Source organism: Cyprinus carpio, chromosome B2, assembly GCF_018340385.1.
Source record: "Cyprinus carpio isolate SPL01 chromosome B2, ASM1834038v1, whole genome shotgun sequence".
NCBI lineage: Eukaryota > Metazoa > Chordata > Actinopteri > Cypriniformes > Cyprinidae > Cyprinus > Cyprinus carpio.
The window spans coordinates 5,966,881-5,994,246 of NC_056598.1; the positions used below are offsets into that span (position 1 = coordinate 5,966,881).

The following is a 27,366-nucleotide window of genomic DNA, read 5'->3' on the forward strand; positions in this document are numbered from 1 at the left end:
TACTTAGTCAACAATGTTTGTGTGTGTGTGTCTATATATATATATATATATATAGATATATATATATATATATATATATATATATATATATATATATATATATATATATATTATTATTATTATTATTATTATTATTATTAATTAGTTAAAACACACAGTCCTGTCAGATGGAATAGCAGTTTGGAAATTTACTTCAGTTTCTAAAATTCAGTTTTTTGTTAATTGGTAAAAATGACATATAAAAAAGTAATTGCAGAGTGGGTGGTTAATTGATTGTGTCAGACAGACCTTAATATTATAGGCTGCCACATTTGCACTAAATACACTGAACAATACAGTGACAAACAGAAGGTGATCAGTATCATTAGGGTGCATTAGTGAGTAGTAAACAGATGGGCAGACAATTAATAAATTAACCTGATAGATGACGAGGAGACGCAAAAACAACAGAATTTGAACTGAGATTCATTCTCTGTTACTGTATTTGTTACATTCACATATATAATGAGCCAGATGTGACCATATCTGTTGGACAATACTTCCCTCTCCCCATATATATATATATATATAATATATATATATATATATATATATATATATACGATATATATATATATATATAATTTTCTAACTCCTTCTGCTCCCATTTACACCTGCGATTTCCTCATCCAAACCTCAATCACGTATAATTGCGTAGAGAGAGAGAGAAAGAGAGAGAAAGATTATCACACCCCATTCACTGACTCAGTGTCAGTGTGAAAGAGGCAGCACTAATCTCGATTTTAAAACGTTCACTTTAACGGCTTCGCCAGGATTCGCAGTGTTCTCGCTGTGCTAGACACCTATTTAAATTGCAACTCGTTTTGAACAAAATAAGAAATTTCTACGTGAAGAGCAATGCAATGAATTCTGCCAGAAGAACTATGAAGAGCTGTAAAATAATTTGGAGATGCCAGATATTCCGTGAAGTTGTGTGCGCGCCACTCATATGCGCCTATAGAGCCTGAGTGTTCTTGTGTCATGGGCTCCATTTATTATGTGGATTCATGCAAAGTTATCTGGAATGAACTAGACATGTGGATCATGTAGCAGTCGCTTGAAAGAGGAATTACGTGTCTGCTGTCTTCGGCACCTGGAATAGCCTACCTGCGTGACAGGTTACCCATGTTCAATTTAGACGCGTTTTTTTAATTATTGTTTTTTAATATCATTGTTATTATTATTATTATTATTATTATTATTATTTATTATTATTATTATTATTTATTTATTTATTTTTTGCTTCTAAGATGGAGAACGGAAAATATGCTTTATGTAATCGTGTGGGAAACTCACAGCCGTCTGGTTATATCGTCTGAGAAGGGGATGAGATTTCAGTCTTAGTTCACAGGATCCTCTGGATTTTTCGCAAGGAGTTGGAATGATATCTGGCTAATTTTGCGCAGACAATCCAGTCTTGTTTATCTATTATTCCCAGTTATCGCGTTAACAGCTGCAACCGTCAAACAGCTGAACTGAATACTCGAGATGGCCGCGATCGCCAGTTCTCTGATCCGACAAAAACGCCAGGCGCGGGAATCCAACAGCGACCGGGTATCTGCCTCCAAACGTCGCCCCAGTCCCAGCAAAGACCCCCGCTCTATCTGCGAGCGACATTTCCTGGGGGTCTTCAGTAAAGTCCGCTTCTGCAGCGGCAAGAAAAGACCTGTTCGCCGGCGACCAGGTCAGTGCTGGATGCTTTTTAAGACAGCAGCCCCCCACACGAAGCCTCTGCTGCAGTGTACAGCTCCTCTGAAGGAACATATATCCTCCACTGTTTATCTATGCCTCCCCTCAAAAATCCCACCTGTTTCATAGTTCACTATTCTATTGCTATTCACCAACCGATTTGCCATCCTAACAATCTGACTGCATAGTCGTTTTATGTTGATATATCTGATATGTTTTATTAATGTTATTATTACTGTTATCAGTGAATTCAGTGGCTGGCATTCTGACATTTTGATCAGAGGCTGTGTGATTGTTAAAAGAAGAAAAAGAAGAAAATAAACCTTATGTTTATAGTGCAACAATGCAATCCAGTAATAGCCAGAATCCAGTGGCACTGCAGTGGACCAGGGCATTCTTAGATGAAATGTTTAATGGTAAATGTTTGCCTGATAGAAGATCCAGTTTAATCTGGACGCTGTTTTCAAATGTGACAGAACGATCATGAACCAGCAACAAACAAGTGACCAGCTGGTCATACCAGCTTAAGCTGTTCAAGCTGGTTTTTACACCTATTAATACTCATCTTAGACCAGCTAGAAACCACAGCTACCCGCTTAAGCTGGATTTTCCAATAGGGACTGCTTTACTGCAGTATAGGGAGGAACTGGACACTTGTTTTATTGAAGGGCATGGTATCACTGCCCAATGAACCACGCTATTGTCCTTTTTCAGCTCACATAAAATGGCACGAAGCATGTGAAATGTAAAAAAAAATACAAAGCTGTCCTCTCTACCTCCTTCAAAACACCTTCTCATGATGTAGAACAAGCACATCCCCTCTTCCCAACATATGATCAGTTATTGGATGGCTGTTGCTGTAGGATTTGTCTGTAAAAATGTTGTTTTTCCTTCTCCCCCGTAGATGCACCCTCGAAACCTCCACAGGTGTCCCGTAAGGGCGTCAGGCTAGGTCAGTAGCTCAGCCTCCATCCTTGTGCTGTGTCTTCCAGTTACCCACCCCATTTCGTGCTCATGGGGGGGCTAGCTCCTGTCTAACGGCAGTCGCCAATGTCTGCCTTGTCCTTGTAGTATGCTTCTGACTATTGTTCTATCTCTCTGTCTTTGTGTTATTTTTATGTACAGTTTGTCTTTTCCTCTCTGTCGCTTCCACCGTTTTTCTTTTGTTCTTCTTTACTCCCCTCTGATTCCCTTTTTGGTCTCTACTTATAATGTTTCTGACCCCATCATTACAGTATGTGTGCTCTGTCCTCTCTGTCTGTTTCCGTGCAGTGAGACTTGTGTATGCTCTGTGCTGCTGATGTGTCATGTTTCTTCTGTCAGTTGTGGTGACTTAATTAGTCGAGGATACCATTCACCATTTCATGATCATGAAATCATTTATCAGCACACCCGATTGTAACCATTTTTGTTCATGAAATTTGGCAATATGGAATATGTATGGTTCAACTGAATATATTTGCAAGGGGAAAGTATGCAAAGTGTTGATGCAAATATGACATGCATGATCTCATGTATACTGTACATCCAAGTGAACACATGCTCAAATCCACATGTGAGTTCATACATTCCTATATGAGTAGAGACATGCATGTACATTAATCTCACAAACTCACAAACATGTGAGGAATATGTCGGGGTCATATTTCACCCCCAAAATCCAGTTAAAACAGAAACATTATTTTACACAAAGACACTGAATCCCATTTTAGGAATTTTTTATTTTTATTTTTTTGTATTGTGACATTATTTTCATAATAACAATTCTTTTTTTTTTTAATGTAAAAAGCATCCTCATTACTGTCATCTACTATATCATACTATTTAATCGACTATAATCAATTATTACAGTGACATAAATTTTGTGTTTTGCAAAGTTTGCTGCTTAAGCTGTTGTGGTGTTAATTCCAACCTGGTCTCATAAAAATACGTACCTCTGTGCACTTTTTGTGCAACACCGTTTTTACTTACCTTACCGCACGTTCGTTGCAGTTTCAAAGAGAAATGTCCACTGAGTGGCGCTAAAACACTGGTTCAATTTGTGAACTCTGGCACATTTTTATTACGTTGAAATGGGTACGTATTCATGTGATTTTATTATGTTGCTTCTGGTACGTATTACGGCGGTTCAGAATTCAAATATCCGGGGACTGTTGCTAAAATGTAATGGTTTATCATGTTGGAAATATGACCTGCACAAAACCCAACCCTTAACCTACCCAATATTGTTAACAAATGCTAAACTGATGTAAAAAAATGCATTTGTTGGTGCAGCCATGCCATTTGAACTAACTTATTTGCAGATTTGAACTGCTTTGTCGAACCATGGTTACACAGGATTCAAACCAGAGCTCCTCACCTTGAAAGTACATCTCCTTACTCCGTGAGCTACCAAACAAACCTACAGCCTATGAAAACCCAAAAATATGAAGCTGGATATGTGCGATGCTAACATTCAAAAACATCAGTTTTCAAATATCATAGCATATTAATATTGTTTTGAAGTCATAACATGATATTCTTCAAGTAATTGTGCAAAAATTATGCTTTATTAATTGAAACTCTGTAAATTTGTGTGAAAAAGAATAAAAAGTGTCTGAGTTTTACTGTCTCTAGTGTTCATTTATTTTGGAAACTGCAGTGATATGTACTTATTGCAGCAGTTCTCAATTCCAGTCCCCACGCCCCCTGCTCTGCACATTGTGTATGTTTCTCTTATGGCTTCAGACGTTTGTTGTATTCGAACGTAAGTGCCCTGCGAACTGGACATCCCAGGATATTCCGCTACGATTCCAGTTCGAAGCTAATGTATATGTTCCATTCAAAGTGCATTTAAGTGAAGTGAGACGAGACGAGACATGAATTTTAATTTTATTTATTTACAGATGTATATGATGTCACACTTGTCCTTGTGTGAAGACGTTGCGCAGCGCAAATCCATGAATGAATGCTCCAAAGTGAGGTAAACTTCAACAGATTTCCCCTGCTTAGGGAATAGGAAGCAATGAACACTGTGTAAGGACTATGTCAATGGGAACACAATTCATGCACGGAGCTCACTTCTAACGAGCTGATTATCTGAATCAGGTGTGTTAACAAAGAGAGACATGCAAAATATGCAGAGCTGGGGGACGCGAGGACTGGAATTGAGAACCGCTGACTTATTGGTACGTATTTTGTCTAATCATTGAATAATCATATTAGCAGCACACTTGAAAGTGTGAATGAATACTAGTCAGGTAAAATCACTATCATACTAATTCGATTGTAAGAGACTGATTGCTATAAAAGGAGGGAAGAAGCACTTCCAGTCATTGTCTTCCAATCATTGACTGTCTCCTCCTGAGGAGTCAGCTACGGAATCATGTCACCACTAGTGCAGAGCTTGCTTAGGAATGGCAGCAGGTTGGTGTGAGAGCATCTGCACGCACAGTGAGGCCAAGACTTTTGGACAACAGCCTGGTGTCAAGAAGGGCAGCAAAGAAGCCACTTCTCTCCAAGAAAAACGTCAAGGACAGACTGAAATTCTGCAGGAAGTACAAGGATTGGACAGCAGAAGTCTGGTGCAAAGTTATTTTCTCTGATGAAGCTCCCTTCTGACTGTTTGGGACATCTGGAAAATCGATTGTTCAGAGAAGAAAAGGTGAACACTACCATGAGTCCTGTCTTATGCCAACAGTGAAACATCCTGAGACCATCCATGTGTGGGGTTGCTTTTCAACCAAGGGAGTGTTGCCCAAAAACACTGCCAGAAATAAAGAATGGTATCAAAACGTCCTGCAAGAGCGACTTCTTCCAACGATCCATGAGCAATTTGGTGAGGATCTGTGCATTTTCAAGCATGATGGAGCACCATGTCACAAAGCAAGAGTGATAAGAAATGGCTCAAAAATCATTACATTGAAATTTTTGTTCTGTGACCAGGCAACTGACCGGATCTCAATCCCATAGAGAACCTGTGGTCAGTCCTCAAAATGCAAGTGGACAAGCAGATGCCCACAAAATGTGAACAACTCCGAGAACTAATAAGGCAAGAATGGATCACCATCATTCAGGATTTGGACCAGAATCTAATATCCAGCATGCCAGAACGAATTGCAGAGGTTATGAAGAACAAGGGTCAACACTGTAAATACTGTCTTTTGGTCTGTCTGTCTGTCTGTCTGTCTGTATATATATATATATATATATATATATGTATATATATATATATATTATATGTATGTATGTATTTATGTATGTGGATATATATATATATGTATGTATATATGTATATATGTATATGTGTATATGTGTGTGTGTGTGTGCTATTCTTCTTATTGTTTTTCAGTATACCATAGAAACGTGGAAAAATAATCTACAAATACTGAAGCAGCAAACTTTGCAAAACACAAAATTTATGTCACTGCCAAAACTTTTGGCCACGACTGTATATTATAATGATAATTTGTTGTACTCTTTTTAAAAAAAAAAAAAGGAAAAAATTACTTTATTACAAATATAATATTTGGATTTACATTAAAAAGGCTAAAAAAGACCCCAGATGCACTAGGAATAAGAATTTGTAATGACAATATTGTTTGTTAGTTTTTGTTTTTGCTTCAGGGGAAATATGACCTGGACATGTTTACAAGAGATTTAGCACACACTGACTAACATACATGTATTTAACCCAAAACCTTCTCCCCAGGTTAGAGTCATTTCCTACGGGGTCCCCTAGGGCAGTTTTTTTTTTTTTTTTTTTTTTTTTTTTTTTTTTTTTTTTAAATAGAGGTGTGGATTCTGGATGTGGTTTAGTAGGCTCGTTTATGTGATTGATGGTCCTTCCAGCCTGTCAGAGATCTGCAATGGATAGATGGGGTCCTAGATGAATAGCTGATCATGACCATCATGGACATTCACAAATCTTCTGAGCTCTGGTATTGAAAGCTGTGGGACTTTGCTGTATGCCAGATCATCCATGTGGCCTCTTCACTCCTCACCTCTCAGGCCTATCTTTAAACTTTATTGTAACTGTTTGTACAGGTCACCACTCCACCAGAAAACACATGTTATGGTTACAGCTGGTCTTCTAAACTCCAGGTGTCCATAATGAGAGCAAATATGCATAGTTTTATCAACATAGCCATTCACAAGTACATTCACTGCCATCACTGGATAAGAACTTATTTAAAATAATTTATTTCTTTAACCTTTTGTTCACATGCTGAAAAAATTTGTTGGGGTGAATTCTGATAAAAATGTGGTTTGGGGTGGGGCTGTGTGTTTATTTTCCAGAGCCGCAGCTGAAAGGCATTGTGACACGACTGTTCAGCCAGCAGGGTTTTTACCTGCAGATGCAGCCAGATGGAACCATCGATGGCATCAAGGATGAGAACAGCGACTACAGTGAGTGATTGGAACTGCAAATGTGCACGCAAAGCAGAGTTCATTGTACCACACTAATTGCATATAGGGGAGACTGGGGCTTGGTGTCATATTTTTACCTCAGTGAACAATCTTCAGGGTTGGTTTATTTATGAAAGTCTGTTTCTGTACAATCCTTCAGCACAATCTTTAAAAGCAGGGCTTGACATTAAGCATTCTCATGTGGTTGTCCTTTGGGCAAGTACATTTGTCATTTTCCTTTCGAAGCTTAAAATTTACTTGCCCAGAGAGAGAGAGAGAGAGAGAATGAAAGCGAGAGAGAGAGAGAGAGAGAGAGAGAGAGAGAGAGAGAGAGAGAGAGAAATTTAAATTGAGTTATAAATATAATTATTTATTGTAGTAAAGAGTTTATAGAGTATATGTTGTAGATTTTGTGAGCATGTCACATTTAGTTTATTTAGTTAGATTTTTCTTTTTGAATAAAATAATAAACAAAATAATAAAGTGAAATCAGTATCAACAAAATTAATATTTGCAATGCAGAGGAAACAGAAGCTGCATCTGAAGTGGAATAAATACATTTATCCACTTAATGCAGCTCTGAGGGACATGGAATGCTTTAACCTGCAGTTACAAATGAATAAATAATGTTTTGATACATAAAATGTTGAATACTGATATTTGAATTTTTTTTTTTTAATTACTTTAAGTAAAATTAAAACCACCAGTAGGTGGCATTGACACTGTTAAGTCAATGTTAATAAGCGAGTCACTGCGATTGAACCGAATCATTTAAATGGGTAAGTCATTCAGGAACAATACACATCATGTTGCTCAGGGTTGGACTGGCCATCTGGACGTTGGGGAGAACCCCTAGTCTGAGCGTCCACTACTATTTATCACTTGACATTGTCTGACATGAATATTCCATTCATTCATAAAGAGACAACAGCGATTCTACAATGGGTTACACTTGAGAGATATTGAGTTAGAAAATAGAGTAAATGAAGTAGCCTATAAGGTGATTGCCACGATTAAGATGACACATACACACACACTGTATGAATACTCAAATTGAAGAATTCTGTAGATTCAGGTTTCTATATTTGAAGAGTTTGGTTCCAAAATGCAATAAATCCATTTTGATCAATTTGAATAAAAATGTGTTTTTCTTTTACAAAGGAAGTGGCAATTTGAAAACCACTATTTTCTGTTTCATACTCTCACATAACATCTTTAGGTTATAATAACATTAAAAATTCAAATCCAGATTTTGATTTTCAAAGATATATTATAAAATGTTATTTTTTTTTTCTCAAAATGCAATAAATCCATCCCATACGAAGGATTAATAGAGAGTGAGAAATCTTTAAAATATCAAATGTTTGTCCTATTTAGTATTGAGGTTACTTTAAGATCGAATGGAGATTTTTGCTTGAGTCTCCTGCTTCTCAAACTTGTCTCCTGAGACAAAAACTCGAACACTCTCATAATGGTCTCTTTTAAATCTTTAAAAGAGATTTCAACAACATCACACACTGTGCTCCGATATTTCTCCTTAGCTAGAGTCTTTGGATCTCTCACATTTGTCTCTTTTAAAGCTTTAGAATAGATCAACAATATCACACACTGTGCTCTGATGTTTCTCCTTAGCTAGAGACTCTGGATCTTTCACATTTGTCTCTTTTAAAGCTTCAGAAGAGATCTCAACAACATCACACACTGTGCTCAGATATTTCTCCTTAGCTTGAGACTCTGGATCACTCAGATTTGTCTCCTCAAAAGTTTAGATTAGAGATCTCAAGAACATCACACACTGTGCTTAGATTTTTCTGTTTAGCTGAATAATGTGGGGGTCTCATATTTGTCTCCTATAATGCTTTAGAAGAGATCTCAACAACTCTACAAAGTGTGCATCAAGTCAAGTACTTGAAAGGCACTAAATAAATGGGGGAAAATCATAAATTCAGAGTTAAAGGCTATGTTTATGTACTTAAGCACATAATTTATTGTTGGATATAGTAATGTACCGGATGCCTTAATCAAAACTGATCTACAGAAAATGTTACCCTGGAGCTTTCTTTGCTGAAAGGCACATAAATGGCTTATGACTCAGTCTTGATTATTAATTGACTAATTTGATTATTAATACATATTATATGGAAGAAATGTTTGAGCTCACATTGAGGCATTTGACTTGGTGCACACTTTGTAAAGTTACTGAGATCAATTCTGAAATTCAGAGGAGACAAATGTGAGAGCTCTCGAGTCTTTAGTGTAGAAGAAAAATCTGAGCACAGTGTGTAATGTTGAGACCTCAACTAAACTTTTGATCAGACAAATGTGAGAGATCCAAACTCTCTAGCTAAGGGGAAATATCTGAGCACAGTGTGTGATATTGTTGAGATCTCATCTAAACTTTTGAGGAGACAAATGTGAGAGATCCAGAGTCTAGCTAAGGAAAAATATCTGAGCACAGTGTGTAAAGTTGTTGAGATCTCTTCTAAAGCTTTAAAGAAGACCATTGCGAGACTGTTCAAGTTTTTTGTCTCAGGAGAAAAGTTTGAGAAGTAGGAGACTCAAGCAAAATTTCCATTCAATCTTAAGGTAACCTCATTTTCTGTCTATTTGAAATGGTAAAGAGATCTCTTTTTATTTTATTTTTCTTCCCCCTGGTTAGCTTCAATGTCATTTATCTACACTATTTCAATCAAAGACAATACATGCATTGTCATATTTGAAGTTGTTTTATGTAGAGAGTGTTTTATTGCACAGTGACTTAACAGAGGAAACCATAACCTATATTTATATACATGCAAAAATGTACAAGACAAAATTTTAATACTAAACAAAGCAAAAGCAAAAAAATAAATAAATAAAAATAAAATAAATTAATAAATAATAATAATAAAAAAAAAACCTGGGACACTAGTGTTACATTTGTTTAAAAAAAAAGGTATTGCTCTTATAGTAAACATCTTGCACTTGTAAGTCTTTTCTAGTGTGTTTGGAAAATTTGGTGTATACAATGCTGGACATTGAAGATAAATTTAAACATTTAAACTAGTAACCCTTGATATTCTGAAATGTTTAATGCTATTTAAATGATAGTTTTAGTATTTACAATATTAGTAAAAGTTTATCCTTTCTCCTAAAATAAAACTGAAGACATCTTAAGACAGCTGATCTCAATGAGACACATAAGAGAATCACCCCTTAATATACTGAGCATAGAGTAACCTCTGTCAGAGCCAATGCCTTGTGGGCAGCACACTAACATGAAGGCGCAACTGCACCACAGACAACGTGTTCGAATCCCAGCTAAAGGTACTTTGCTGCTCCTGTTCAATTCTCACCTATCCAGTTGTTTCCTGTCTCTACTTCTACTGTCCTGACCATTAAAGGTTAAAAACCCCATTGCAATAAAAAAAGCAACAGATCTCCCATGTTTTTCACACGTTTCTCTCCCATTGCCATTTTGGATTCCTTTCTTTCAGAACTTTCTCGTGTCTCAGTTGTGTCTACTATTATTTCTCCTAACGATTTTTAGGAGAAACATCTGAGATACTGTTGAGACTAAAATGAGAAATACATGAATCACAATCAAGTCTCCTGAGGCTAGAAAGAGCAACCACTGAGCAATAAAACATTCCTATAATGGAGTCTTGATAGAGATTGCAGCAAGACAATAAATATTCTATATATTCTATGCTTCTTTCACCATATTCTCTGTTTTAACTCTTTTTTTCTCAAGTATTTCTCATTTCTCATTTATGTCTACTTTCATTTCTCCTAAGGAATTTTAGTAGAAACATCTGAAATTCTGTTGATACTAAAATGAGAGATATATGAGAATCTCATTTAAGTCTCCTGAGCTTAGGAAAAGCAACCACTGAGCAATACATTTTTCCTATGGGATTACGTTTTTTTTTTTTTTTTTTTTCATTGAATCAATATAAAAGTTATTTTTCATATTGAAACTGTTGAAAATACACAACATAGTAAGTTGATTCACATATGACAGGCTTGGTCAATACTATCTAATATACAGACACTGGACTGAAAATATATTCAATCAGTCATCGCTCCCAAAATGAATTCAACATGTCATCTTGTTAATGCTATAAATTAATTACAACAATAAAAGAAAATTTAATCATGAACATACATGAACTTAAACCACAGAAATTCCAAAATGATATTTCCCTTACATTCAACTAGCTACTAAAAGTGCATTCATCTTTGCCATGTTACATTCAGTTGACTAGTGCTATACGCTGTATTAACAAAAACATTAATGGCATTAATAAAAACACTTACACTTATGAACTCATTGTTGCATAACTTGTCTGTGATGTACAGCTCTGTGTATTAAATGCCGCTCCATCTGAAAGCATGCAATGGAGATTTATCAAAGAACCGGTGTCCTTACAGTTTATCCTACCCATAAATTTTCCTACCAGGGTCGCATGCGCACATCAATATTGCGTTCTTTTTCTCATGCTGAACAACATTTAATGTATCTGCATTAATGTAAGGGAAGTTTAGGGTTGGGGTAGGTGTAGACTTTAATAAAACACAATCTAATAGGTAGAAAAAATTATTTATTGTTGGTTTCCTGTAGCTGTATCCCTTCTAGCTACAACCGCAAATATAACTCTTAATTACTGTATTTGCATTACTGTAAGGGTAGGTTTAGGGTTGTGGGAGGTGTAGATGTTAATAAACCATAACTTTACAGGTAGCATTTTTCGTTGTCAAATTGTACTACCCACTGTTTTAATGGGAGGTAGCAAAATCTGACAGGGTAGGACAAATCGACAGAACACCGGCTTTACTGACGAGATATGCTTGACAATCACATGCGATTTTTTAATGCAGCCCTTGTTTATTGATCACAAAGTACAAAGTAGAGGAGAAAAACTAGGATGCCGGGTGTATTCAGAGCACCACCATTACTGTCTAGAGTGCGTGGAATGGTGCGCTGTGACTGGTTGTTACTGTTTACAGTGCATGGAATGCTGCGCTGTGATTGGTTGAGCGGATATTTCGCATTTTGCAAAGAAAGGAGACTGGCGTTTTTGTCACGGTTTGGAAAAAAAGGGAGAAAACATGACAGAATAACTCGACAGATATCGCATTTTGTGTAAAATTAAAAATGGTCTTTTCAATACCGACCAGATACAATACTGATTTTGGCGGAAACTCATAAAAAAAAAAAAAAAAAAAAAAAAAAGGGGTTTATTGCGTTTTGAAACCAAACTCTTCATTTTATGTTTATTATTATGTCATATACATTTTTGCTTTCTGCTCTTTTTATGTAGATTTCAAGTATTTAAATTCCCTCTACTTAGATCCACAAACGAGTTACTAGGAGTGCTACTTGGGTATTGAAAGGGGTATTCCTTTGGTGCTCTTCAGCTAGGAGATCCAAAATGTTTCCCAAATAAACAGCAGTTCTGAGGCACTCACAAGGAATATAAGTTAAAAAGCCTTTATTTAAACTTGGCTATCCATTAAAAACATGCCAACATGTTTCGGCATCTGTGGCCTTCTTCAGGGCAAATTCAATATGGCAGTCTCTAGACTGCATGCTATATATCTGCATGACCTAGAAGCACAGGTGTTCATCTGCACAGGTATCACCTGACAAAGAGCAATTACAACAAGTTACTTTAGATAAGACAAGTCACATATTCAATATTTAACCAGTTCCCACATCAAGATAGTTTAAAATATCAACATAAATAGATACATCTAGGAAGAGGTTGCTTTGTATAAGACAAGTTACAGAAAAAAGTTACATTGTGAAAAAGATATAATTTCATTTCATGCTCTAATAAATATGTGCAGTCTCAGAATTTAAATAATTTCACAGTTTCTATGTTTAACCACTTTCCACATCAAGATACAGTTTGAAATATCAATATAGATAGATACATATAGCAAATTATTGACATGTGCATATAGTCAGTTACAAAAAAGGAGAAAAATCCAATTCCAAATTTAGACCAGGGTATTGATTAGCTTTTAAAGTATAAATCCAAAAGGATTCTCTTTGTAAAAGTTTTTTGAGTCTATCTCCCCCTCTTGGTGATATTTTAACATGTTCTACCCCAAAGATTTTTAGAGTATCGCTAATTCCGTGGTTCGCCTCTTTATAATCTAGAGCCATAGGGTATTGGTGGTTACTTGTTCTTATAGCATATTTGTGCTCTGCTAATCTTTCTTTAAGCTTACGCTTGGTTCTTCCAATATAAAAACAGCCACAAGGACATTCTAGTCTATAGACAACAAATGAGGTATTACAATTAATAAATGAGTATATACTGTATTCACGATTTGATGTCACATCTATAAAAGTATTGGTCTTGACCATATTGTTACAGTGATTACAGTTTCCACACTTATAGTTACCTCTCTTTGTGCCTGGCCAAGTTTTATTCTGTACAGGAGGCATATAGCTTTTCACAAGACTATCTTTTAAAGTAGGAGCTCGTTTAAAAGTGATAGTAGGTACCTCCGGCAGTGCATCTCTTAAGATGGTATCACTTTTTATTATGTCCCAATTCTTCTTGATTATTTGCTTTATCTTATTGGCTTGACTTCTGTATTGTGTAACAAAATAAACTTGGTTTGGCACTTGCTGTTGCCTCTGTTTTTGAACCAACAGCTGTTCTCTACTAATTTCTTTAACTCTACTATAGGCTTTATCTAAGGTCTTGTGTTTATATCCTCTTTTCTTAAACCTTTGAATCATGTCTTGAGCATTTTTATCAAAAACGTCTTTAGAGTCACATATGCGTTTAATCCTTTGAAACTGGCCAAAAGGGATATTCTCTATTAACCAAGGTGGGTGGTAGCTTTCTGCCCTCAGTATAGCATTCCGATCAGTGGGTTTTCTAAACACGGACGTGTGCAATTCACCTTTGTCATATTTTGATATCTCCAGATCTAGGAAATGGATATTTGTTAATGAGAACTCTAGACTCAGCTTTAAATTAGGATTAGTGTTATTAAGATATGCATGAAACTGTAGCAGCTCTTGTTGTGACCCAGACCATATAAGAAGAATGTCGTCAATATACCTTCCCCACCATACAATCTTATTAACATATTCATTTAGGCTCGAATAGACAAATGTTTCCTCCCAAAGACCCATAAACAAATTTGAATAATTTGGTGCAAAACAAGCTCCCATTGCTGTACCTTTTATCTGCTTAAAGAATTTATTTTGGAATAAGAAAACATTGTTAGTTAGTGTCCATTCTGTTAATTTTAAGATAAACTCTGCTGGGGGCATCTGTTCTGGTGGTCTCTTCTCCAAATAATGTGACAGTGCCTTTAATCCTTCTTTGTGATCAATGTTCGTATATAGTGACTCAACGTCCATTGTCACTAGAAAGGCAGTACCAATATTTTTCATTTCTTTGATCTTGTTTAACACAAATGTGCTATCTTGGATAAAGGAGGGCAAGTCTATTACAAATTGCTTAATATGAAAATCAACAAACTTGGATGCCGGTTCAGTCACTGACCCATTGCCACTTATGATTGGCCTTCCTGGTGGGTTCTCCAAGTTCTTGTGTATTTTCGGAAGCATGTAAAAAGAAGAAATTCTAGGGCATTTACTTTGTAGGAAATCATGTTCTTTTTTAGAAATCCAGTCTTCACTTTTTGCATGTTTAAGCATCTCCTCTAGTTCACTCTTAATTTGTTCTATCGGATTAAATGATAAAGGCTGATAGTACTCACGGTTATCCAGTTGACGCATGGCCTCAGTGATATACTGGTCTCTGCCCCACACTACCACTGCTCCTCCTTTTTTCTGCTCTTTTTATGATGATTTTGTTGTTACTTGACAGACATTTTAATGCTTCTTTTTCATCCTTTGACAGGTTGTGATTCTGTTGAGTTTTTTTACCAGGTGCAAAGAGTTTATTCACTTCATATGTAACTTTTGTAGAAAAAGTATTCAAGATCGAGTTGTTTATGTAAGGCATAAAGGCTGACTTGGGCCTAAAGTATGTCTCTTGGGAGTGAGCAGCTGTTTCACTATAGTTGGTATAATGCCACACTTTTAGCTGAAGGTTGCGGTAAAATTTAAATTAGTCAACTTTAGTTTGAAACTCCTTAGTTGGGTTTGTAGGTGCAAAGGAAAGACCTTTTGATAGAACTGAAATCTGGCTATTTGAAAGTGATATACCAGAGATATTAATTACTTCTTGTTTTTCTTCCTCATGTTCCTGCCTTTTGGGTGGACTGCCTCGTCTTCGTCCTCGTCTGGTCTTATGCCTTTTCGTCTTAGTATTCTGTTGTCTTTTTTGGGTCTGGTGCCTAAAAAATCCACAGGAGGAAGGCTTTCATTTGCAGAGTGGTCATCATCACTACTTGGCAGTTGAAACAATACAGTTCCTATCCTTTGTATCTGTGCATTTTGATTACGTCCTTGCCTCCACGTGTAGACTTTCTCTCCCTTATAGTCTGATTGGTCTCTCTTGAATTTAGCTAGTTTCTCTTGTTTGATGTGTCGCTGTAATTTATCTAGTCCTTCTTTAATCTCTTTTTCAAAAGGGAGTTCCTGATCTTTATATTTTGTAGAAATCTCTTTTTTAATTGAAGTTATTTCATTCTCTGTTGCACATTTCTGTTTCTTAGCTTCTTCAATCAGCAGTAGCATAAGGTCTAAGGAACACTTATTCAAAATAGCTTCCCATTTATTCTTAAACTCTATGTCACCAAAGCCAAACGATGGAAATTTCTTAATCCTCAATCCTCTTGGGATCATTTTTTCTCTCCAGTAATCTGATAATGTAGTCATATGCATCTGTAATTTCAAATCTTTTTCTGAAAGTTTCTTAAGATCTAGAAATATTTTCTTTGCATCTGAAGTCTCTGTATCTATCTGGTCAAACAATGTCTCTGAAACAATGATATTCTCACCCTCTTCTTTGGAGTAGGAAAAAGGTCCAGTTGCCATTTTTCAGGGTGAAGAGTACAAACAGGTCCCGACGTTCACAGAACGGAGCTACTCCTGTTAAGGACGATCCCTCAAAATCCTTCTACTTAGATCCACAAACGAGTTACTAGGAGTGCTACTTGGGTATTGAAAGGTGTATTCCTTTGGTGCTCTTCAGCTAGGAGATCCAAAATGTTTCCCAAATAAACAGCAGTTCTGAGGCACTCACAAGGAATATAAGTTAAAAAGCCTTTATTTAAACTTGGCTATCCATAAACTCTTTGCACCTGGTAAAAAAAACTCAACAGAATCACAACCTGTCAAAGGATGAAAAAGAAGCATTAAAATGTCTGTCAACTAACAACGAAATCATCATAAAAAGAGCAGACAAAGGAAGAGCAGTGGTAGTGTGGGGCAGAGACCAGTATATCACCGAGGGCATGCGTCAACTGGATAACCGTGAGTACTATCAGCCTTTATCATTTAATCCGATAGAGCAAATTTAGAGTGAACTAGAGGAGATGCTTAAACATGCAAAAAGTGAAGACTGGATTTCTAAAAAAGAACATGATTTCCTACAAAGTAAATGCCCTAGAATTGCTTCTTTTTACATGCTTCCGAAAAATACACAAGAACTTGGAGAACCCACCAGGAAGGCCAATCATAAGTGGCAATGGGTCAGTGACTGAACCGGCATCCAAGTTTGTTGATTTTCATATTAAGCAATTTGTAATAGACTTGCCCTCTATCCAAGACAGCACATTTGTGTTAAGATCAAAGAAATCAAAAATATTGGGACTGCCTTTCTAGTGACAATGGACGTTGAGTCACTATATACAAACATTGATCACAAAGAAAGATTAAAGGCACTGTCACATTATTTGGAGAAGAGACCACCAGAACAGATGCCCCCAGCAGAGTTTATCTTAAAATTAACAGATTGGACACTAACTAACAATGTTTTCTTATTCCAAAATAAATTCTTTAAGCAGATAAAAGGTACAGCAATGGGAGCTTGTTTTGCACCAAATTATTCAAATTTGTTTATGGGTCTTTGGGAGGAAACATTTGTCTATTTGAGTCTAAATGAATATGTTAATAAGATTGTATGGTGGGGAAGGTATATTGACGACATTCTTCTTATATGGTCTGGGTCACAACAAGAGCTGCTACAGTTTCATGCATATCTTAATAACACTAATCCTAATTTTAAGATGAGTCTAGAGTTCTCATTAACAAATATCCATTTCCTAGATCTGGAGATATCAAAAGATGGATAAGTTTAGTTGGAGGTTTCTTTGTTTAGGAAAAGTTATGGTAGGAATTTTATTCTGAGGGCAGAAAGCTACCACCCACCTTGGTTAATAGAGAATATCCCTTTTGGCCATTTTCAAAGGATTAAACGCATATGAAGACGTTTTTGATAAAAATGCTCAAGACATGATTCAAAGGTTTAAGAAAAGAGGATATAAACACAAGACCTTAGATAAAGCCTATAGTAGAGTTAAAGAAATTAGTAGAGAACAGCTGTTGGTTCAAAAACAGAGGCAACAGCAAGTGCCAAACCAAGTTTATTTTGTTACACAATACAGTAGTAAAGCCAATAAGATAAAGCAAATAATCAAGAAGAATTGGGACATAATAAAAAGTGATACCATCTTAAGAGATGCACTGCCGGAGGTACCTACTATCACTTTTAAACGAGCTCCTACTTTAAAAGATAGTCTTGTGAAAAGCTATATGCCTCCTGTACAGAATAAAACTTGGCTTGGCACAAAAAGAGGTAACTATAAGTGTGGAAACTGTAATCACTGTAACAATATGGTCAAGACCAATACTTTTATAGATGTGACATCAAATCGTGAATACAGTATATACTCATTTATTAATTGTAATACCTCATTTGTTGTCTATAGACTAGAATGTCCTTGTGGCTGTTTTTATATTGGTAGAACCAAGCGTAAGCTTAAAGAAAGATTAGCAGAGCACAAATATGCTATAAGAACAAGTAACCAATAATACCCTATGGCTCTACATTATAAAGAGGCGAACCATGGAAGTAGCGATACTCTAAAAATCTTTGGGATAGAACATGTTATATTATCACCAAGAGGGGGAGATAGACTTAAAAAAACTTTTACAAAGAGAATCCTTTTGGATTTATACTTTAAAAGCTAATCAATACCCTGGTCTAAACTTGGAATTGGATTTTTCTCCTTTTTTGTAACTGACTATATGCACATGTCAATATTTTGCTATATGTATCTATCTATATTGATATTTCAAACTGTATCTTGATGTGGAAAGTGGTTAAACATAGAAACTGTGAAATTATTTAAATTCTGAGACTGCACATATTTATTAGAACATGAAATGAAATGATATCTTTTTAACAATGTAACTTTTTTCTGAAACTTGTCTTATACAAAGCAACCTCTTCCTAGATGTATCTATTTATGTTGATATTTTAAACTATCTTGATGTGGGAACTGGTTAAATATTGAATATGTGACTTGTCTTATCTAAAGTAACTTGTTGTAATTGCTCTTTGTCAGGTGATACCTGTGCAGATGAACACCTGTGCTTCTAGGTCATGTGACCACATGCAGATATGTAGCATGCAGTCTAGAGACTGCCATTTTGAATTTGCCCTGAAGAAGGCCACAGTGGCCGAAACATGTTGGCATGTTTTATATGGATAGCCAAGTTTAAATAAAGGCTTTTTAACTTATATTCCTTGTGAGTGCCTCAGAACTGCTGTTTATTTAAATTCCCTGCTGAAAAAAAACAACAACAACAATAGAAACCATCATTAGAATTTGTAATGGTTTTACTGGTTGTAATAGAAATTGCATTGTTAATGGAAATTGTTATGGACCTATTGGTCTCTACTAGTAATTGGTTGCCTATTATTGTTGTTAAATATTATTATTGTTAAAACCACTAAATCCTAATGGAACATGTCCCAAAGCACACTACAGGAAACCATTATTTAATGGTTTTAATGATTAAAAGTTGATTGTTTGTAATGATTGTAATGGCATTTGTAGTGGAAACCATTCGAATTTCTGTGACGGTTTCTATTGTTTTTTGTTTTGTTTTTTTCAGCAGGGTCACCATGGGTTTTGTGATGTTATTTGCCATAAATGCAATACATTGATTGCTGTAATATTGTGAGATAGTAGCGGCTGTTTGTAGTTGTGGTGGGCCTATTTGGGAGAAAATCCAGGGCCGTTTTTTACTTCCAGTCCGTCCCTGACGTTGCTCAGAGACGCAAAACAGTGCTAGCCTGTGGCTGTTTGGAATTATTTCTGTTGGTGAAATAGATCAAAAATAGGCAATATGGTGTCTAAAATGCAAGTTCTTAATATTAAAGTGCCCCTATTATGCCATTTTTAAGGTTGCTAATATTGTGTTATGAGTCTCCTAAAACAGGTTTACATGAATGCAAGTTTAAAAAATATGTTAGTTTAGAAAATAGATTTAATTTTACCTCATTTCTAAATGATTCATTAATGATTTGTGCGAAGCAGTTCAAAGAATCAGTATCTCTAAACCCCTCCTTTCTGTGAGCCCTCACTGCTGTGATTGGTCAGATGGCAAAATCCTTTTGGATTGGTCCAGAGCCATAGAAAGATGTCTCTACGGCTCTGGATTGGTCTACCGTGTACAGCGTATGTCGGAAACGAAACGCCAGTTGCCTTGACAGAATGACAGCCCTAGAACCCTCTTACTGTACATAGAAAAGATTGTATGGATTGTAGCTTACCAACTCGTGCCGGAGTCTGATGATGAAACGAGACTAGACAAGAGACTGATTCACAAGCACGACCGGAGCAGGACATTTCTCAGTGGTAAATGTCAAGTGTTAACAAATTTGTGGTAATTATGAGATGTGATCAAACAAATTTACTTTCACAGTGTAGGATACAGCGTCTTCTCGAAATGATGTTAACTACATAGAAATTTTACTGTGTTTGTGGGCAGGCAAGTTGGTGACCTAAAACGTGGGCGAACATTATGCAAATGAAAGTGAAAATGAAAGTCGTGACATTTGTCAAGTATGGTAACCCATACTCGAAATTGGTGCTCTGCATTTAACCCATCCAAGTGCACACACACAGCAGTGAGAAGTGAACACACCGTGAACACACACCCGGAGCAGTGGGCAGCTATATCCAGCGCCCGGGGAGCAACTGGGGGTTCAGTGCCTTGCTCAAGGGCACTTCAGCCATGGGTATTGAGGGTGGAAGAGAGCGCTGTTCATTCACTCCCTCCCACCTACAACTCCTGCCAGCACCAAGACTCGAACCTGTGACCTTCTGGTTACAAGTCCAAATCTCTAACCATTAGGCCACAGCTGCCCCCAAATGTGTTACTTCATGACATAGAGCCGTAACAGAATTGCATCGGCTGTGGGGATGAAGACGAAAACTCAGATGATTCCACACTCAGGCATGGCGTCATCAAACTATGCTACCTCGTCTTTGTTTATTTTGAATACACGCCCTTCAGCTGTGAAAATTTACATATTGTGCCTTTAACTATATGAAATTATATAAATATAGGGGTGACCCCGAATAGTCGATGAATCGATGCTTTGCTAGGAGGAGCTAATCGATGCTTGGCTATATGTGTTGTTATATTGTTTTATTTGAGGTGTTATTACATTTTTTCTGTGTGAGTTAATATACAGCCTATTAAGATAATGTGGTAAATAAGAATCTGAAAAGAAAGAAGCTTTAAATAGATATTTTAACGTGCATGAATTCAACCACCCCTATAGATTTAAGTTTCACTTTCTATAGTCTGTGACCGACAAAGAAGCATCTTGGCGCATGGTATTTAAATCTTTAACAAGAATCAAATTGACACCGACAAAGTGAAAGACTGGATTTTTTTCAATCAGGTAGGGTACAAGTAATTTCAAAACATTTCAGCCAGTTTATATATCTTGTATATATTAATCTTGTAGGCTATAAGCATTTTAGTGGTTTTAAGGATTTCATGTAATGGTGTTATGTAATTAGTATAAATTAATATGGTAAATGTATTTTTTTTAAGTTACATGGTTGGGTAGTGTATTAATATTTGGGTTTTATTTTTTTTTAAAAAGTGGGAATACTATCAGGATTATATTTGTTTAATTTAATAGTATTTAATTTAATTTAGTATTTTGACAATGATATATGTAGCGCTGATTCATCATAGTTCCTGGTTCTGTTGACACGTTGACTCACGTGAGCCACCTGCTGGTGCGTGCGCAAATAACACCCATATACAATTATTCTTCTCAAACGCGGGATGAGACACTGCTGGGAAAAACGTTTTCATGTCTGGAAATTTCAGTTAGTTTGTATTCAAAGAGGATAAAGGATATTTGCATGAAGACTCTTGCTTTAACAAAGCCTACTTAACCAACTTGAACATGTGCAGGTACGAATAGCATCCACTCCGGTGGATGACGTAGCACGTCGGCATTGCTTGATTAGTGACGAGTGCAGAGAGAGAACAAAACAAAACTCTGTTCATGAATTAGAAGCACAAAACGAGGATTTATTAAGGAAAATGTTGGAGGATTTCGATATAAGCCAAGAGGAGACTGGTTTTCCTTTGCTAAAGTAAGGAAATGTTGTTTCCTTTTCACCTACATTTCCCAGAGGGGGATGGGGGAGGAAATAGAAGAGAGGTTGATGTCCTGTTCAGTGAAAAAAAAAAAAAAAAAAAAAAAAAAAAAAAAAAACGGATCCAAGAACTCTTATCACTGAGTTTACCGACGAATCCAGAGCATGTAACAGGTCTTGTTGCAGATGTAACGAAGTTGAATGAAGATCAAAGTTGCATTCTGGGTTGGCTCGCCATCTAAATTGTCAATTTCCTGCGTCCTCTCCTCATACACCACAGAGGAGCTTTGTTTGGAAATTCTGAAATCCAGTCGGACCTTAAAACCTGACCTACACGATAGGTCATAAGGGATTGTGTTATTGTATCGATATAATTTTCAACCATTAAGATTTCAAACACTTTGTAGCGTCTGGAACAATCAGACACACCATTTTTCATTTTATTTAACAAATCAATTATTCATTAGATTAACAAATAATCAGAGACCCCTCACCCAATAAACATACTGGGTGCAAGCATGTCTGGGAACGACACTAGGCTTCAGGTTACCATGGCAACCAGGACCTCTCAGACAGATTAGATAGACCTTTACGACCTAATGGCATGTTGAGAATTCTCCTTCTAACTACATTTTCCATAGGAAAGACACATAATGCACTGCAAAATGGACTCTTCTCTAATTAATTCAAAGGAAAACACATATACTTCAGGTCATTGTGTATGTTGTTACTGTTCTTGTATATTGTTTTTTGTATTGTATATGGTTTTGTGCATGCTTATGATGCAACCACTCGTTCATGTAATCTTACCTATACGTAATCTTACCATGTTTAGTATCTATGAATTGGTCTTCTGATGATCTAAGCCAGAGTGTATATTATATGTTGGTACATAGGCAATATATTAGTGTACCAAGAATCTTTAATAATTTTTCATCAACATGCAGTCGAGTTCCATATGCAAATTACCATGCTCTAAGACAAAGGGCCGTAAAACTCTCCAGTATTTTCAACCTCCCGCTTGGAATTTCAGCATTTCTCATTGGACAAGCCCATCCTGAGAAGTGTGAATCTTCTCAGATCTTAAAGGCCTCAAATCACTGACCCACCTTCAGTCTGCTGTTCTGTTAGATTCTGAGAAGATGAGGATGTGAGCTAGAACGCTTCTAAGGACACCCTAAGTTTGTGTCAGGCCTCGTGCCTTCACTTTCCATTCACCAAAGATCCTAGGATCTTAGCTGATGTCTGAAGGTGATCGCGACTCTTACACCACCGAACCTCCAAACCATCAAGACTTGCATCCGAGACTGCATCCTGACGCTCGTTCCAGGCTGAGGCAATGCAAGTATCGTATATTTAATTAAACAAAACCGAGGTTTAGTATAAGCTATAGACCCCATTATAAACAGTGCTGATGGTTTTACTCAGGTGGTTAACTGTCTCTTTTCATAGCTTCATTCTCTGGTTTTATTGATGGTATCATCCATCAAATCTCATTTGCCCTTTCCCCGTATGAGTGATTGTTTGTTTGTTAGATTAGTTTGAGTTAGTGTTTAGTTAATAAAACTCTTGTGCACAAATTATACGAGTTTCTGATTCTGCCTTGCAAATTAATTGTCTCTTTATGATTTTGATCCTTGCTGCATGCTCTGATGCATTATTAGGCTACTGTAAGAAGGCTGTTTTCTGTGGTCACGAAAATATCCTTTCTTAGAGTTGATATGAAATTACGCTAAATGTTCGCTGGACGAACAGATTAATTGACGCCAATTTAATTCTGCTACAGTTACTACTGGCAGCTCATATAAATATATTGTTTGTTTGTCTCCTAAATTTTATTAACGTCTTACACATGCAGTTTCTGATAAATTCAGATAGACTATAGCTTGAATGCACCTTACGAGCAGTATAAAGTTTATCAATGCTATAATGCATGTTTAAATCGTAAGATAAGGAACTAACCTGATATTAGTGAAGAAATCCTATTTTCTGTTGTTAGCAGAGTGAAGGCTTCTCTGACGAAGAAATCTCAGATTAGCAGCCGTATAAATGACACCAGAATAAAATAATCTGATTTTGGGTGAAGAAATCCCCATTTCAGCTTTAAATGTGTAAGTAGGGGTGGGCAAAAAAATAAAAAAATAAATCAAATGCAATTTTCATGCACATCTCATCAGTAAAGCCGCTCCTGTGATAAGTAGGTTGTAATGATCGGTCAGAAGCATGTGGATCCATTTGCAGCACTTTATTGTAAAGCAATGTCAACAACAGGCAATGGCCAAACAACAATGGCAGGAATATCAAAGGCAAGACAGAGGCAGAAACTATACCAGGCAGGAGTCAGGACAACAAGCAAACAATCAAAGTTCCAGAAGGCAAGATATAGGCAGAAGAGAATCAGAGAAGTCAAACAGTCCAGGGTCATACACGGAATCAACTCAGAATGGTGGGGAAAATGCTCAGAAATGTCAGCCAGGGCAAAACAAGACTGACAACAAGAGTGCTGGTTAAATAGGCAACATGAGCAACACCTGTGCAGGTAATCAGTCCAGTAGGGGGTTCTGGAAAATGGAGTCCGGGGGGAAGGTTAATACTCAGGTGAGGGTGCGCTCCGGTGGTCATCGGAGAGAGACACAGATGTCTGATTCATGACAGAGCCCCTCCTCTGTGAGGGGCAGACCGATGCCGTGGCCTTCCACGGGGACGAGGTGGGGGTCAATTTGGATGAGCTTGATGAATCTCAAGGGTGAGTGTGGGATCCAGGATATCATGGGCGTTCATCCAGGACCTTTCCTCTGGGCCATTTCCTTCCCAGTCTACCAGATACTGCAGCACTCGTCCTCTGCGTTGGGAATCCAGAATATCTCTGACCTGGTACGCCTCCTCGCCGTCCACGGTTAGGGGAGGAGTACTCTCGTCTGCAACCTCGTCCTGGTCCCTCTCTCCTCCGGGTCCACCGGCGGGCTTGAGCAAGGAGACATGGAAAGTGGGTGAGATACGGTAATTTGCAGGTAAAGCTAAACGATATGACACTGGAATAATCAGCCTTAGAATTTTAAATTGACCCACATACCTGGGACTAAATTTTTTGCTGGGTAGTCGAAGTCGCAGATCCCTGGTGGATAGCCAGACCCATTGTCCAGGAGTACATTCAGGCCCCTCCCTTCTCCGACGATTGGCTTGTTCCCTGGTTCGGTGCACTGCTCTTTGTAGGTGGACGTGAGCTGCATTCCACGTGTTCTCGCTTCTCCTTAGCCAGTCGTTGACAGCAGGGAGTTCGGAGGGTTCTCCCAACCAGAGAAATAGAGGGAGCTGGAAGAAGAGAACACACTGGAACGGAGTGAGGCCGGTAGATGGCTTGTGGGAAGAGTTTTGCGCATACTCTGCCCATAACAGGAACCGACTCCAGTCATTCTGATTCTGGTGGCAGTATGAGTGAAGGAACCGGGTAATTTCTTGGTTGAGCCTTTCAACTTGGCCATTGGACTGTGGATGGTAGCCAGAAGTGAGACTGATGTTGAGTTTCTGGCAGAAAGCTTTCCAGATTCAAAAGGTGAATTGGGGGCCTTGTCGGAAACTATATCTTCGGGGAGGCCATAGAAACGAAAGATCTGTCCCAACAGGACTTTGGCGGTTTCGAAATCAGTAGGCAGTTTGGGTAAGGGTATGAGTCGACAGGCTTTGGAGAATCTGTCGATGACTAAGGCCTCGTTTACACTGCAGGTCTTGATGCCCAATTCTGATTTGTTGCCTATATCCAATTTTTTTGGCTGTCCTTTTACACGTTCTTTCAATTGTAACACATACCCATATTCATGTGTTTACACTAGCTATACCACTTGAAACATCGCGCATGCATTGTTGTCATTTACAATGACAACAACTTTCTCATTACACTTCCTCATGAGAATACTGTGACCTGTGCTGACAAAACGAGTCACAATGAGCAATAAAAAAAATTTAAAAAAAGAAATTCTCCATTAAAAGACTGGAATCAAACAAAAAATGTCTTTTCTTATTAATTACTATTATATTTATAATCACAATACAGATTTTTTAATTTTATCTTTGCTATTATAACCAAGAAAATACGCAAAAAAAAACAGTAGAACAAATAGCCTAGAAAGAAACAAATAATGCATTACCTTTATCATTTTATATCTAAACTAAAGCATTTATGTAATTATTTATGAAAAACAAATAATCAAATGTAAAAATAACTTAAGTGTGTTCTTTACAAATAAATTGATTATTCAAACTACAAAAGCAGTTCAATGAAGTGCAGTGAGTGATTCCCTCTTTTCTTTTGTTGTTAAATTAAAATTATGATAATGATACAGACGTCAGAAGCGCCGTTATATGCATGCACTTCGGATTACAGTCAGCGCGAGCAGAGAAAAGGTAGCTACTGTAACGTTAATCCTCTCAGAAAATGTACAAATAAAGATAATTTTAGATGTTGAATTACTACTTGGAGCATTTTTCCCTTTTTTTTTGCCTGTAGCTCAAAACAGCATGTGCAAATTTACACTCATTTTGCCTGCACAGGTCACATATGATGTCATTAAACCACGGAGAAGTACCAAATTGTTGCAGTTTTAATGACGTACAGAATGCAATGCCTCAGAAAATCCAATCTGCCTGTGTACATGACAGTCGCATTGGCACATATCTGATTTATATCCGATTTATCTTCACATGTGAATGAGGCCTGAAACCGATCTTGAAATATCCGAATGCATGCGCTTTTTTCCTGTTTACACTGTCATAGAACAGATCCGATCTGTTTCACATATGAGCAAATAATCGGAATTGCATCACATTTAACTGGCAGTGTAAACGAGGCCTAAGAATTGTGGTTTGATTTCTGGAGTTGGGGAGATCAGTAACAAAGTCAATTGCGACATGAGACCATGGGCGTTGAGAAACGGGAAGGGGTTGTAATAAACCTGCAGGACGTTGGTGAAAGGATTTGGACATGTTACAGACCGGGCATTGTTGAGCAAATTTGATGGTATCCTGCAGTAGGGATGACCACCAGAAGCACTCGGACACCAGCTGGATTGAAGCTGTGATCCCGGGGTGTCCTGAGCTGGGGGAATTGTGTACCAGATGCAACACCCGTTGTCGAAGATCAGCTGGCATGTAAGTTCGGTCGTTGGGGCAGTTCGACGGTGGTGGATCATTGACCTGAGCTTCAGTGATCTCAGTGATAGTGTCCCATTGAACTGGTGCTACAGTCAGAGTTGGCGTGATAACGGTTTCATCTGTGCTTCTCAGAGTAGGTGACGAGTCGTGCAATCGGGATAATGCATCCGCTTTACAGTTCTTGGACCCTGGTCGGTAGGTGACTTTAACTGTTATAACACTGTAATCAGTACAAACTGGGCTACAATAATATGTAAATAGCATGTATGTTTATGCGTGATTAGTGAAAAAAATAAAATTTTGAAGTCACTATAATAAGGTCATCAAACACCTTAAAATCATTTGTTCACAAGACTGTCAAACATGGACCTTGTAGCCTAGAATTTTTGCTTCAAAGTTATGTGAAAATCATCTTGTTTACTCACTCACAGAAAACAATAGATTGATTTAAATTTTCTGAGACACTTTTTGTTTCGGAAGGGCATATGCGAGTAGGCGTGATTGACTTGAATATTTGTGTGATTCACACCTGAGAAGACA

General features: G+C 37.2%; 1 protein-coding gene across 2 annotated transcripts in view; it reads left to right on the forward strand.

Annotated features, from left to right (window-relative positions):
- Positions 1-708: 708 nt before the first annotated feature.
- Positions 709-27,366, forward strand: part of LOC109063045 (fibroblast growth factor 12-like) — a 108,448-nt gene continuing 81,790 nt past the window's right edge. The window contains exons 1-4 of one of the 2 annotated variants that reach the window (XM_042717858.1): positions 710-1,157; positions 1,290-1,723; positions 2,633-2,680; positions 7,006-7,116. In XM_042717858.1, the coding sequence (XP_042573792.1) occupies positions 1,528-1,723; positions 2,633-2,680; positions 7,006-7,116 (355 nt within the window). In that variant the 5' untranslated portion in view covers positions 710-1,157; positions 1,290-1,527. Of the gene's footprint in view, positions 1,158-1,289; positions 1,724-2,632; positions 2,681-7,005; positions 7,117-27,366 lie in introns of both variants that reach the window. The other variant, XM_042717859.1, reaches the window with a different exon arrangement.